Source organism: Salmo salar, chromosome 19 (assembly GCF_965601325.2).
Source record: "Salmo salar chromosome 19, fSalSal1, whole genome shotgun sequence".
Lineage (NCBI taxonomy): Eukaryota > Metazoa > Chordata > Actinopteri > Salmoniformes > Salmonidae > Salmo > Salmo salar.
Window position 1 is genome coordinate 76,557,501 of NC_138309.1, and position 16,358 is coordinate 76,573,858.

Genomic DNA, 16,358 nt, shown 5'->3' on the forward strand with positions numbered 1-16,358 from the left:
TCTCTACCTTCTTGCCCTTTGTGCTGTTGTCTGTGCCCAATAATGTTTGTACCATGTTTTGTGCTGCTACCATGTTGTGTTGCTATCATGTTGTTGTTATGTTGTGTTTCTACCATGCTGTGTTGTCATGTATTGCTGCCTTGCTATGTTGCTGTCTCTTTATGTAGTGTTGTCTCTCTTGTTGTGATGTGTGTTTTGTTGTGATGTGTGTCCTATATTTATATTGTATTGTATTTTTTATTTTTAATCCCAGGCCTCCGTCCCCTCAGGAGGCCTTTTGCCTTTTGGTAGGCCGTCATTGTAAATAAGAATTTGTTCTTAACTGACTTGCCTGGTTAAATAAAGGTTAAATAAAAAATAAAAAAATAGAGGAGAGTGTGCAAAGCTGTCATCAAGGCAAAGGGTGGCTACTTTGAAGAATCTAAAATATATTTTGATTTGTTTACATTTTGGGGGGTTAATACATGATTCCGTATGTTATTTAATCGTTTTGATGTCTTCACTATTATTCTACAATGTAGAAAATAATAAAAATAAAGAAAAACCCTTGAATGAGTAGGTGTGTCCAAACTTTTGACTGGTACTATCTACACACACACACACATCAGGACATGAACTCCTACACATTGTAAATCTGAAAATAGAATCCAGTATTTCAGAACGTGACATACCGCTTGCATGTCAATATCAGCCTGGGAAGAATTGACATTCGTAATCTCCCCCTATCTGCAAGCTTAACCAATGGCATAACACCTTATTGATATGTAAATTCAACCAACCAATAGAAATACATAATCATTAAATACATATTTCTGCAGTGGCAAGTGGAAACAATCAACACAGTTACACCTGCAATCACAAAGACTGTCTCCAGAGTGAGTAAACAATTGCAACAAAGAGATAAAAGTGAATTTAGTTTTCCTATCTTCACAATGACTTTGCCTTTTACCAGACAAGGACGATAAAAGCCTATTTCTGAATGTTGTTTCAGTCAAGAGCCAATAAGAGCCGAGCAAACAGCTCTGGTTTAGAGTATTAATCAGGGACTACAGATTGTTATGGGGAGCATTCTATATCTGCTGGGATAACTAATTGTCCATCACAATGACATTCATTCACAAAATTATGATTGACAATTCTGGGTTTTTAGATTGCACTGGTCAAATAATGAATGCAAATTATGCAATCAACAGCACTCCAGTTTACTGGAATATATTAACAGCTTCGTATCAGGAGTAAAGATTAAAATATAGTGCATCCTGATTGCTCGTCCCGTCTCACTGAATCTCATCCTGAATCCTAAGTACTCACTTTTTATTTTTCTATCCTTTGAATCCGCACATGTCCATCATATCAATGTAAAGCACTTGAGAGCATCTGGGAAAGAAGTCCATCAATCCATTATATCTTCTAATATGCTATTCCTTTTTCCTGTTTTGTATCCATGTAAAGCTAAAGCTAAGGTAAGTTACTATCCTCTTTCCATCTCTTCTCCTCCCCCTTTAGATATGTTATCTCCGAACTTCATCCTAAACATACACTCGGCTGGCCATATTTTTCAACTGTCTTTCCGCCTGTCTTTTTCCCTCCCTCAGAGTCCAATCTTTATTCTGTATGTAGTTCGTATTTATCCGTTTACCACCTTTCCAGTCACCTGAGATCACTCTTTCTTTCCATTCCAACCATGCACCATAACAGAGTCCATAATTTCAGCCCTCACCCTGTCCTCTTCTCCACCACTTTCCCTCTCTGTCGCTATACAGACTCCCGTCTTTCTTTTCCTTTCAAAGACACCAGGGCTTCCTCTCTTTCACACCATTGCCATCTATTCATCCCTGTTTCACACCACCAAGGGAATTCTCAGTCTTGCTCTCTGCTCTCCCTCACTCTCCCTCACTCCATCTTGCCCTCTTTCTCCTTCCACTAGGTCTTCATCAGGGCTCTCTTGACCGGCTCGGCGTTAGCCCAGGGCATTGGCATCCCCCTGTGATCTTCACCTCTGCTCCTTCAACCTGTCTTATTCATTCAGTCTCCTGCTCTGGGCAACATCCCTCACTCACTACAGATCACAGGAGGACAGTTGTGTGTGTGCGCAAAAGAGAGAGCGAGAGAGAAAGAAAGAAATCATATGTACTGTAAAATGAGTTAAAGTGCCATAGACATTCCCCTTTCCAACAACACATCACTTCAAAGACCATGTACCTTGTGAATATTCCCACTTAAACTCTAATGGCTGCTATGATCTCACACTAGCACTCTACCATCCCCTCCTCTGAACCCTACAGCTTTCATTTGACTGTATGCTTTGTACCTGTGTGCCTCATTGAGGCTTCAGGCAAGCCATTCCCTGCACTAACTGAAGATGACAGCTTCATTAGAATGAGAGAATAACATGCATATCCACAGTCAGCACAGCTCTGGCCACCAGGCTAGCTTCCAGGAGAACTGAAGTGAAGCTTTACTTCCCAATCCATGGACTATTAGTCAAACATATCTACATATTTTATGCATTTGCACCTGTTTTTTCAGTAAGGGATAAAACACCAAGGACAAAGCTAAAATATAACTCTCTATTCCTCAAATTGTACCTTCTCCTCACCCTCATTTAGCTATTTTTGTTCTGTCGTCCAGGTTTAATTCCCTTAAAAACAAACCGGTTCAAGCTGCAAACGCATAGTCAATCTGTCCAAAAAGTGTTTTTGATGGCAAATGATTGCCATCAGAAACACTTTAAGTTCCCAGGCCCATCTGTCTTGCTGAATATGATGATATTATAGTCACCGCACTTAACCAACCATGTGAAGGACCTTATTCTCTCCATCTGCTTCCATTTACTTGTCCCTTTCTCTCCATTCTTCTTCAGGGAGACACAGCAGCCCATTCATTCTGTTCAGGCCTCTCAATCTTTCCTTTGTAACTCCTGAGTTCTGGCACTATGCCGCAGAGAGACCATACAATGTACCACTGCTTGCTTTATACTACCTCTGAGTGCCAACACGGAACACACCACCAAAGAATACTCATACGTTTATCCAAATATATAACCCGATCATTGAGCAGAGAGATGTATCCCCTTCGATAGAGCTTCCCAGTGAGGCTAAGCTGGTTGATATGGTGATATTATATCATTAAACGACATGTGAGCGGAGGCTACAATGTAAAGCTAGGTGTGAAATGTATTTTTCTTTCCTGTTCCGGGTCATCTGTCCTCCTGAAGGCTAAGAGGACAATGGTTAGACTGCAAAAAACGCAGCTGGGAGAGAGTTATAGGGGCCTGTCTAGGACAAAATAAAAGGCTGTCTCTCTCCTTCCACCGTATACAGTCTTAAATCTCCAATGCCCTTTGGATCAGGTGGGCTATAAAACTAAATGGGTTTCTAAAACAACTCTAATTAAAAATATTTTCAGAGTGGGGGGAATACTTTCATGTGGCTGTGTGTGTGGCATGGTGTTTGCCACTAACGGTTCAATCTTCCCATTAGCATGTCAGGTCATAGGGTGGTCAGGCAGGAGTAAGCAGCAGGTGACAGAGACGTTTATATGGTCTTATGTATGCAGCTTAGGTTTCTCTTTAAGCCGGCTCCTTCCCAATCTGGCCCTCATACCATCATGGCCACCTAATCACCCCCAGCTTCCAATTGGCTCATTCTTCCCCCCTCCTCTCCCCTGTAACTATTCCCCAGGTCGTTGCTGTAAATGAGAAAGTGTTACCTGGTAAAATAAGCGTTAAAAATAAACAATTAAAAACTGTTTGCTTGTACAATTATGATAGATTTTTTAGGATGGAGGTGTGTGAATAATACTCACGCATGTCTTTGTATACATGGAGGGAAGTTTACCTTCTATTGAGTTCAGTCCTCTTGAGGACGTCTATACATAAACTTTTCCCCATGGCCTTTCCTTTATTTCACGCTCTACACTGATGGCGCCGATGATTAAGGCAGCCCCCCCACAACTCTCTGATTCAGAGGGGTTGGGTTAAATGCGGAAGACACATTTCGGTTGAATGCATTCAATTGTACAACTGACTAGGTATCCCCCTTTCTGTCCCCTTACACCTCAACCCACAACTTGAAGAAACCATTTACCCTTTGAATCGGACAACCTTATCTCTGAAAGGGGCCATAGTCAAGCCTCCCTCATACAACAATACAATTACACAACAGAGAGCCTTGCCATATATCTATAGCGTATTGCATGAACCCATTCCCCAAAGTAGGAGGTGAATAGAAGTGTATGAGCTGCCGATGGCTCCTGTCCGGTGGGTTGGATGGGAGTTTTACGTTGATTTACGGTTATCAGCAACACCAATACATTTTTCACCGCCGGCCCATTTGTAGATTCCTACGAGTCCACCGGCCAGTATCAAACCAGACCCATAATTACAACATTAACCTCCTTATCATGGCTTTCACGTTCTTAAATTAGATTTTTTTTATTTTTCTGCCTCAGAGCCAAAGCACAACACAACAAGTAAGAGTACATAAGATTTGCATAGGGCAGACTTGAGTAAATTACATTAAACATGAATAGAATGTGGTTTTGGTTTAACAGAAATATTGACTGCAAATACCTGCTGGGAGGGAAAAGTTAATACATCTTGGCATTGTGACATATTTAAGATTCTTATTCAGGACAGTGAGAGAGAGAATTCATAGGCCTATAAAGACATTTCTATGGATGTGCTGTGAATTTCATCTATGGTATAATGCTTAGCCTACTGGGTGTTACACTATAACAGACTGCCATTTCCTAAAATATCAAGAGTAAGACCAATGATGTGTATATAGATGGGTTCTTTCAATGAAACACCAGTAGCACTACCAAACCATCCTACTGATGTATATTGATCAATATCACTCTTTCATATGTCTCTTACATGGAACTCTGGCGATGACCCATGCTATCTATCCCTCTTCAAACACCAACTTGATGATTTTGAGTTGCAGCCGGTCCAGAACGAAAGATCAGAAACCATAACAGGGCTGTGGGTGGCTGAGTAAGCAGAAGGAGTTTCCTTTTCAATTACTAGCACTGGTCAATGAGGTTAAACGCAGTGGCGTGTATTCGTGGATGCCAATGGAAGCCAGGCTTCCCCAAAAAATGTACCAATAAATACATTTTAAAAACATAGAAAACAATTGATCTCTCATTGTTTCATAATTTTCCTTCAAGAGGCTGAATGTATCTCACCGGAGAAAGCATCTGAGTGAGTGAAAAAGCACCCCTCTGTCTCTGTATGTGTACCCCATCTATCTGATGCTGTCTGGCCTAAAAGTGCATGACATTTTTGCAGCCCATAGCATTGAATTCAATAGCAAGGGAAGCCAGCGAGCATTTGGCCTCCCTTGATATTTTCTACCCGGTTTAAATTACGATCTTGCCTCATCGCTGCAACTCCCCAACGGGATCTGGAGAGGTGAAGGTCGAGTCATGCGTCCTCCGAAACATAACCCGCCAAACCGCGCTCCTTAACACCCGCCCACTTATGGCACACATACACAATCCATGTCTCAGTTGTCTCAAGGATTAAAAATCCTTCTTTAACCTGTCTCCTCCCCTTCATCCACACTGATTGAAGGGGATTTAACAAGTGACATCAATAAGGAATCACAGCTTTCACCTGGATTCACCTGGTCAATCTATGTCATGGAAAGAGCAGGTGCATATGAGGATGTGCAAGTATAAATACTGGTGTGCAAAAGAGCAGAAAAGCAAAAACAAATATGGGGATGAGGTAGTTAGTTGGTTGGATGGGCTATTTCCAGATGGGCTGTGTACAGATGCAGCGTTCGGTAAGCTGCTCTGACAGTTGATGCTTAAAGTTAGTGAGGGAGATACGTATAAGTCTCCAACTTCAGTGATTTTTGCAATTTGTTCCAGTCATTGGTAGCAGAGAACTGGAAGGAAAGGCGGCCAAAGGGGGTATTGGCTTTGGGGATGACCAGTGAAATATACCTGCTGGAGCGCGTGCTACGGGTGGGTGTTGCTATGGAGACCAGTGAGCTGAGATAAGGCGGAACTTTACCTAGCAAAGACTTATAGATGACCTGGAGACAGTGGGTTTGGCGACGAATATGTAGCGAGGACCAGCCAACGAGAGCATACAGGTCGCAGTGGTGGGTAGTATATTGGGCTTTGGTGACAAAACGGATGGCACTGTCATAGACTGCATCCAATTTTCTGAGTAGAGTGTTGGAGGCTATTTTGTAAATGACATCGGCGAAGTCAAGGATCGGTAGGATAGTCAGTTTTACGAGGGTATGTTTGGCAGCATGAGTGAAGGAGGCTTTGTTGCGAAATAGGTAGCCGATTCTAGATTTAATTTTGGATTGGAGATGCTTAATATGAGTCTGGAAGGAGAGTTTACGGTCTAGCCAGACACCTGGGTATTTATAGTTGTCCACATATTCTAAGTCAGAACCGTCCAGAGTAGTGATGCTAGTCGGGCTGGCTGGTGCCCGCAGCAATCGGTTGAAGAGCATGCATTTCGTTTTAGTAGCATTTAAGAGCAGTTTGTTATAGAGCAAACAATGCAATTATCACAACACATAGGTTGTAATATGGCTTTTTCCCCCTGACTTGGCATCCCCAGGGATTTTACCAACACACCGCTACTGGTTAAATGTGTGTTCTTTCGTTTTTTAATTGCAGTCTTTTTTTTGAAGAGGGGGACTTACCTGAACAGACTACGGTGGCAAAAAGCCAGGTGAATTAATTACTTAATTCCATTCAAAAACATGAGGACTTTTAGACTGACCTGCTAGCTCATTACAATCATACCAGTAATCTGAATTTTACGAATGACTGGCACTCTCTATAAAAATTAAGCTGTAAACACTAGGGGGCACTACTTTACTTGTGGTGCTCCTCTAATGCAAATCACCACCAGGTCAGTCATCAGCTCGGATCAAGGTTAAAATATACTTATTTGGTCAACAATGCGTCTGTTTGCTTGATGCCGTTCAGCAAATCACTTCTCCCTACATGTTTAGCATACATCAGCCATCAGGACCGGGGGGGGGGGGTCAACCAGAGTGTAGGTGTCATTATAGGCGGACAAGGAGAGCTGCTTCATTCAGACACAGCAGCTGCTAGAACTCATGCCATAACATTAACCAGGATTTAAATGATCATTGTTGGATGAAAATGATGTTGTTGCTGGGTGCATTTGATTGTGATTTTATGTCGGGGATGAGCATACACAGGATATCAATGTTGCCAACTACTGTGGTCATTGTGGCATGACAATAAACATAGGAGTTGGCAAGACAGCACAAACAGATCGGGGACAAGGCTAATGTAGGAGAGTTCCATGGAGGCACACAGTGCTGCAAGGTTCCTGTTATAGATTGTGATGAAACAAGGCCGAAGGGTTATTCAAATCTCAACACCTTCATGAGTAGCTTGTGTTGCATGAATTCAATGACGAGGTGGCAGGTAGCCTAGTGGTTAGAGCGTTGGACTAGTGACTGAAAGGTTGCAAGATCGAATCCCTGAGCTGACAAGGTAAAAATCTGTCGTTCTGCTCCTGAACAAGGCAGTCAACCCACTGTTCCTAGGCCTTCATTGAAAATAAGAATTTGTTCTTAACTGACTTGCCTAGTTAAATAAAGGTAAAATTAATGAGCATAGCCTTATACTGCCATAAAAGACCCCAAAAAGTACTTGGACTTATCAATGACAAAATAACATCATCTATTCATAAAAAATTATTGAGGTTTCATCACAAATGTTTCCCAGGAAATTGATTGATTGCTCAAGGAAAACAGGGATGGCGAAAATATAGAATTCAGGGCAAAATTAGGTTTACAATAAAAACATCAATTTCAGTCCTGTCCTCAGAAGCCAATAATTGCAAATGTTCCCGACAGTACTGAAAGCTCGCCGTTCTGCACATCGCGAAGGCTAAACGAATATGACATACTAACAAAGAACTATTTCCTTCTATGGCAGCTGCATCTATAGGCTCCCTAAGAAGACTTTCTTTGCAGGCTAAAAACAGCTACAGTAGAAAGGCATGTCTTTAAGGTGACAACTCATTTCACAGTGGCTGCATTCAGCCTGGAAGATGTATGGATGCAAGTATTAATCAGCTATTCAAAGTGACAGAATGCGTCATTCTATTAAATAAGGAAAATACTACAGTATTTATTCTTGGTTTCATGTAGTGAGAAAAAATACTTTTAAAGAGGCACCGATGGTCACATCCAGACAATGCATATTACCCCTGTTCTAGTACAGTTTGCTGCAAGTCATTGACATTAATTGTTTTGTTGACTATTTTGTGGGTCATGAGAAACACCAGGAACAAGACAGTCACTACTGATCAGATATTACTGAATCGGTGAAAGCAGTATGTTTAGAGGCCTTGCTTTCAACCATCTAAATGAGTCAGATTAGTAATTATATCAAGGAGGGGAAGGAAGGAATGAAGAAAGGAAGGAAGCTGTCTATAGTACTTGAACAGTCCTTGACGTACTGTACTCTGTGTATTCGCCCATCTGCACCCTCTCTTGGAGAGACTAGTGGCTGATAGGAGAAGACGGCTTCATTAGGCATAAGTTAAATCAAAACTTCTTCATTAATCCTTTGGCTGTAAAGTACCTCTCGGAGTCGGGCTCTGATCATTTTTAACCCAGCAGTAAGATAATGGGAGTCTAGCCTGTTTCAACAGTTGCAATTTAAGGTTTGTTTGATTTAATTTTATTTTCCGGGCAACATGTCCAACTAGAATAAATACTTCATTTTGGTGTGATTGACGGTTGGCTTCAAGCACCCTTTCACTGTTTTACACAAGAGGATAGAATTGAGCCAATCCTGTGCCTTCACCCGTTTTAGCAGTTCCCATCATTGCAGTTCCCAAATTGACTGTGTTCTCTTCAATAACTGTGATATTCTCTGAACTGTGTATGTTTAGTACAGTAGTGTACATGCTGGCCCACACCGTGACAGTTCATAATGATGATTGCAGCAATATGAATGCAAAAAGATTAGCTGCAGCTCCTCTTATAAAAACAAGATCCATGGTAACAGGTAATGTGGTTTAGGTGTATATTGGATTTGACAGATGACCGCAGTACATGCCAGTAGGCATGCACACCGTTTCACTTGACATTGATTCAACACACACTCATTACACTGTCATTGCTAACATATACAGTTTAGCTGATTCACTGATGGGCAATGAGATCATTGGTGCAGAAGTTGTTGTTAGTGGAACAAAGTGATCAATCCATGTTATTCACACCATGGTCATAATGATTCTAAATCCATGCTAGCTGGGTAGGAAGCAGAAGTGCCCCATTAAATTCAATAGAAAACAGTGCTGAAAATGTCTTCACGTTCAACCTATAAAATCTACCAAATTAAAACTTTAGAGTTCCTACTGTAACTCAGGTTTATTACCATTACAAAAGAGCTTTACGGATCTTAATTTGATCACCCTGTTTTATTAATATTATTATTATTTTAAATTTTATTAAACCTTTATTTAACTAGGCAAGTAAGTTAAGAACAAATTCTTATTTACAATGACGGCCTACACCGGCCAAACCCGGATGACGCTGGGCCAATTGTGCGCCGCTCTATGGGACTCCTAATCACAGCCGGTTTTGATACAGCCTGGATGTTGCAGGAAAACCTTTTTTAATTTAGGTTTAAAAAGGCTTCTGAAATGTGTAATTTCCATTTTGAAAATTGTATACATTTTCCCTTATTAAAATAATTATAATCCACGTAATAATTCACATTTCCTGTTGCTGCAGGGTTATTTTCCTGCTGTAGAAAACTGGCTCAAATTAAAATTCTGCGTGTGTACCTGTTGGTGGGAAATGTATAACTCTGTTTGAATGTCCACAGTGAATACATGAGTGTCACCGATATGGATGTCCCACGCCAACCCCTCTACAACATCAATAGAGTACTCACTGTTGATCCACTTGGCCTCAGGGTCGTGAACCTTGAAGTCCTTCCTGAAGATGTCCCCCACGGTCAGTTTCCCCTTGAGGGCCAAGCTGTCATCCTCACCTGCAAGGGACAAGTTAAAATACAATTTTAAATCAATATACAATTTTGAGCATTATCGATTAGAACTAAAGATTAGCAGCGGGTAATTCCAGGATGATCACATACAGAGCATTCAGAAAGTATTCAGACCCTTTTCAATTGATTGGACATGACTTGGAAATGCACATACCTGTCGATATAAGGTCCACAGTTGACAGTGCATGTCAGAGCAAAAATCAAGCCATGAGGTCGAAGGAATTGTCCATAGAGCTCCAAGACAGGATTGTGTCGAGGCAAAGATCTGGGGAATGGTACCAAAAAATGTCTGCAGCATTGAAGGTCCCCAAGAACACAATGGCCTCCAACATTCTTAAATGGAAGAAGTTTGGAACCACCAAGACTCTTCCTAGAGCTGACCTCCTGGCCAAACTGAGAAATTGTGGGAGAAGGGCCTTGGTCAGGGAGATTAAAACAAGATTGAATTCCTTGGCCTGAATGCCAAGCATCACGTCTGGAAGAAACCTGGCACCATCCCTACGGTGAAGCATGGTGGTGGCAGCATCATGCTGTGGGGATGTTTTTCAGAGGCAGGGACAAATTCTTATTTACAATCACGGCCTAGGAACAGTGGGGGCAGAATGACAGATTTTTAGCTTGTCAGCTCGGGGATTTGATCATCTGGACAAAAGGAACACCTATGTGAGAATGCTATTCATTGACTACAGCTCAGCATTCAACACCATAGTACCCTCAAAGCTCATCATTAAGCTAAGGAACCTGGGACTAAACACCTCCCTCTGCAACTGGATCCTGGACTTCCTGACGGGCCGCCCCCAGGTGGTGAGGGTAGGTAGCAACTCATCTGCCACGCTGATCCTCAACACTGGAGCTCCCCAGGGGTGCGTGCTCAGTCCCCTCCTGTACTCCTTCACCCACGTCTGCATGGTCAGGCACGACTCTAACACCATCATTAACTTTGCTGACGACACAACAGTGGTAGGCCTGATCACCGACAACGACAAGACAGCCTATAGGGAGGAGGTCAGAGACCTGGCCAGGTGGTGCCAAAATAACAACCTATCCCTCAACGTAACCAAGACTAAGGAGATGATTGTGGACTACAGGAAAAGGAGCACCGAGCACGTCCCCATTCTCATCGACGGGGCTGTAGTGGAGCAGGTTGAGAGCTTCAAATTCCTTGGTGTCCACATCAACAACAAATTAGAATGGTCCAAACACACCAAGACAGTCGTGAAGAGGGCACGACAAAACCTATTCCCCCTCAGGAAACTAAAAAGATTTGGCATGGGTCCTGAGATCTTCAATAGGTTCTACAGCTGCAACATCGAGAGCATCCTGACCGGTTGCATCACTGCCTGATGCGGCAATTGTTCGGCCTCCGACCGCAAGGCACTTCAGAGGGTAGTGCGTACGGCCCAGTACATCACTGGTGCAAAGCTGCCTGCCATCCAGGACCTCTACACCAGGGGGTGTCAGAGGAAGGCCCTGGTGTAGAGGTACCGGAGTGCCAAGTCTAGGACAAAAAGGCTTCTCAACAGTTTTTAACCCCAAGCCATAACACTCCTGAACAGGTAACCAAATGGTTACCCGGACTATTTGCATTGTGTGCACTCCCCCCCCCCCCCCCCCGTTTATCTTATATGCATAGTCACTTTAACTATACATTCATGTACATACTACCTCAATTGGCCAGACCAACCAGTGCTCCCGCACATTGGCTAACCGGGCTATCTGCATTGTGTCCCATCACCCGCCAACCCCTCTTTTTACGCTACTGCTACTCTCTGCTCATCATATATACATAGTCACTTTAACCATAACCAATAAGCCTGACTAACCGGTGTCTGTATATAGCCTTGCTACCCTTATTTTCAAATATCTTTTTACTGTTGTTTATTTCTTTACTTACCTACACACACACACACACACCACACACACACACACACACACACACACACACACACACACACACACACACACACACACACACACACACACACACACACACACACACCTTTTTTTTGCACTATTGGTTAAAGCCTGTAAGTCAGCATTTCACTGTAAGGTCTACACCTGTTGTTTTTAGTGCACGTGACAAATACACTTTGATTTGATTTGAAGAACATCAAGGGGTTAGAAATCCAGGGGATAAAAACCAAAGTGTCAATGTATGCCGATGACTCAAGTTTTTTTATGAGCTTCACTCATACATAAGTTATACTTAAACCCAAAATGGTTCTCTAGTATATTATTAAGAACAGCTCCTCTGTTCAAAAAATACCTTTTTGCCTTTACACAGATTACAACTTCTCATTTCTAATTGAAAATTACATTTTGTTTAAGGTATCGCCCTTTCTTAAACAAGCCATACAAAGTTAGTTACAATTTCAGTTTTATCCTCCAGAAAATATAAAACAAATATTACAACAAATGTTATGGTTAAACTAAAATATATTGACTAATAAAAAAACATTCTTTATGGATAAAAAAAAAGTATTATATTGATGAATGATATGCATCGAAAACATTTCTGTGAATATCTGCTTAAACCAAATTTACAACCAACTGATTGCAGCATTACCACAAAAATGGAGGAGGCAAGTGGAAAAGGGAGAAGGTAGGGAACTTATTTGCCTGCCCTATATTAAAGATAAAAATTGGCTGAAAGGAATTGGCATAATTAGAAAAGTATACCAGTTTCATTTCAGGACAAAGATGTTGACAGCTGCGCCATACAGGTTGCAACATAAATGGGAGTAGATTTTTGATGTACCAATTCCATGGCACATGGTTTATGAACTGGTACAAAAAACAACACTTGATTCAACACTTACATGATTTTCAAGTTAAATTATTACATAAAATTATTGCCACCAACAGAATGCTACATACAGTTGAAGTCGGAAGTTTACATACACTTAGGTTGGAGTCATTAAAACTGGCTTTCAATCACTCGACAACTTTCTTGTTAACTAACTATAGTTTTGGCAAGTCGGTTAGGTCATCTACTTTGTGCATGACACAAGTATTTTTTACAACAATTGTTTACAGACAGTTTATTTCACTTATAATTCACTGTATCACAATTCCAGTAGGCCAGAAGTTTACATAAACTAAGTTGACTGTGCCTTTAAATAGCTTGGAAAATTCCAGAAAATGATGTCATGGCTTTAGAAGCTTCTGAAAGGCTCATTGACATCATTTGAGTCAATTGGAGGTGTACCTGTGGATGTATTTCAAGGCCTAAACTCAGTGCCTCTTTGCTTGACATCATGGGAAAATCAAAAGAAATCAGCCAGACCTCAGAAAAAAAATTGTAGACCTCCACAAGTCTGGTTCATCCTTGGGACCAATTTCCCAACACCTGAAGGTTCCATATTCATCTGTACAAACAATAGTACGCAAGTATAAACTCCATGGATCCACGCAGCCGTCATACCGCTCAGGAAGGAGACGCGTTCTGTCTCCTAGAGATGAACGTACTTTGGTGCAAAAAGTGCAAATCAATCCCAGAACAACAGCAAAGGACCTTGTGAAGATGCTGGAGGACACAAGTACAAATATATCTATATCCACAGTAAAACGAGTCCTATATCGACATAACCTGAAAGGCTGCTCAGCAACAAAGAAGCCACTGCTCCAAAACTGCCATAAAAAAAAGCCAGACTACGGTTTGCAATTGCACATGGGGACAAAGATCGTACTTTTTGGAGAAATGTCCTCTGGTCTGATGAAACAAAAATAGAACTGTTTGGCCATAATGACCATCGTTATGTTTGGAGGAAAAAGGGGGATGCTTACAAGCCGAAGAACACCATCCCAACCGTGAAGCACAGGGGTGGCAGCATTATGTTGTGGGGGTGCTTTGCTGCTGTAGGGACTGATGCACTTCACAAAATAGATGGCATCATGAGGTAGGAAAATTATGTGGGTATATTGAAGCAACATCTCAAGACATCAGTCAGGAAGTTGAAGCTTGGTCGCAAATGGGTCTTCCAAATGGACAATGACCCCAAGCATACTTCCAAAGTTGTGGAAAAATGGCTTAAGGACAACAAAGTCAAGGTATTGGAGTGGCCATTATGAAGCCCTGACCTCAATCCTATAGAACATTTGTGGGCAGACCTGAAAAAGCGTGTGCGAGCAAGGAAGCCTACAAATGTGACTCAGTTACACCAGCTCTGTCAGGAGGAATGGGCCAAAATTCACCCAACTTATTGTGGGAAGCTTGTAGAAGGCTCCCCAAAACGTTTGACCCAAGTTAAACAATTTAAAGGCAATGCTACCAAATACTAATTGAGTGTATGTAACTTCTGACCCACTGGAAATGTGATGAAAGAAATAAAAGCTGAAATAAATTATTTTCTCTATTATTATTCTGACATTTCACATTCTTAAAATAAAGTGGTGATCCTAACTGACCTAAGACAGGGCATTTTTTACTGGGATTAAATGTCAGGAATTGTGAAAAACTGAGTTTAAATGTATTTGGCAAATACCCTGACTACACCGCTCGCGTCGCGTGTGCGAGCATTGCAAAATACATTTTGAAATCTATATTATTCAATTATTGCACACACACTGCTTGCGCGCGTTAACGAGCATCTGCATTGCCAAGGGCTAAAATAGAAGTCAGCTCTATTTGTGACGCAGATCGCGGTGCAGTCCTGCCTCTCCCATCTCCTCATTGGTTTATAGAAGCATGCCATTTCCTCATTGGTTATACCCACGTGGGTGATTGAAAGACGAACTGTGTTGTCGGTCGTCGTGGTAATACTATGAAAGTTTAGATGCCAATCACCATATAAGTTCAAAGAAGAAAAAGCCTGGAAAGAGAATAGATGACAAGAAATGATTTGGTTGACCGTTTTATGTGTGGATTAATTGTCGGAGTAGAGGACCTTGTGCATTTCAGGTAAAATAACAACTCAATGTTTATATCCCAGGACAAATTAGCTAGCAACAGCAAGCTAGCTAAATAGGACAAATTAGCTAGCAAGTGCAAGCTAGCTAGCTAAATTGCCATAAATGTTTAATGCTTTTCGACCTGTCACCAAATTAATGTAATTGGTTCATAGTTTTTTTAAATATTTTAACCTGCGTGTCGTGATCACGTTTGGTGTGTGGGGACAAAATAAATGTATGCACGATGGCGCATGTTTGCGCATGATGGCGCACGCGCACAGCCGGTTTGGGTTCCGTGTTAGGTGTATGTAAACTTCCGACTTCAATAGATCGTTTCTTCTGGTATTGACCCTATGTAGCTTGTTTCTGGTCACAGGTTCAGGAATGGTCAAAAAATCACAACATGCACTTAAAATTAACCTTACAAATTAGCAGTGTTGGACGATTTGGAAAGACATAGTCAGTCAATAAATAATATAATAATACTCATACGAAAGGTTTTCATCTTTAGCTCACAATCTGTGGACACTATACGATTAGAAAGGTAAAAAAATGACAGCACAATTTAAAAATATATGGCACATGGAAACCAAACGAGGGTGGTCTACAGTGATAGGTGGGATGGGCTGAGAATGGCTGAGGGGTGGGATTAAAGAGCTTATGTTTGGTAATGTATTATTGTTAGGTGACTGCTTTATATAAAAGTACCATGTATGTAAAATGCGTATGCAAAATGTATATGTAAAATGTATTTGTAAAATGTATATGTAGCAGAAAAGCTGTAAAAAATCCAAAAAGATATCTGTCCTTCGAAGATAAAAGGAAAATAAAAAAAGAGCAATTTCTCAAGCAAGAATGTTGCTTACACTGTCTGGGAGTGGTCTGAGTAGGGAGTGGAAAACTGAAAAATAGCTGTTATTGACAGAGAGGTTTGGAACTCTCTTCTTATTGGTCTATTAACCAATTTACGGCATGGTGATATCACCAGGAAGGCCAAAACTCCATCCCACCAAAACAGGCTGAAATTTCTGGCAGTCTTTTCAAATGGCTCTTACACTAAAAGGGTATTATCATAATTTTAACAATTTCACAGTATTAATCAAATCACATCAACGTTTATTGGTCACATACAGATTTGCAGATGTTATCGCAGGTGCAGCGCAATGCTTATGTTTATAGCTCCAACAGTGCAGTAATATCTAGCAATACAATAACCCCAAAATCTATATTTTTAATAATAATAATAATTAAGAAATATCAGAATGAACAATGTCAGAGTCCGGAATATATAAACTACCGTTCAAAAGTTTGGGGTCACTTAGAAACATCAGATTGATCAGAAATACAGTGTAGACATTGTTAATGTTGTAAATGACTATTGTAGCTGGAAACAGCAGATTGTTTATGGAATATCTACATAGGCG

General features: G+C 41.1%; 1 protein-coding gene across 3 annotated transcripts in view; it reads right to left on the reverse strand.

The window, feature by feature from the left end:
• LOC106579565 (A-type potassium channel modulatory protein DPP6) overlaps nt 1–16,358 on the reverse strand; it is a 142,215-nt gene that overhangs the window by 48,534 nt on the left and 77,323 nt on the right. For 2 of the 3 annotated variants that reach the window (XM_014159599.3, XM_045702706.2), the window contains exon 3: nt 9,931–10,029. In XM_014159599.3, coding sequence (XP_014015074.1) covers nt 9,931–10,029 — 99 coding nt within the window. Of the gene's footprint in view, nt 1–1,311; nt 1,772–9,930; nt 10,030–16,358 lie in introns of those variants that run through there. The other variant, XM_014159601.3, reaches the window with a different exon arrangement.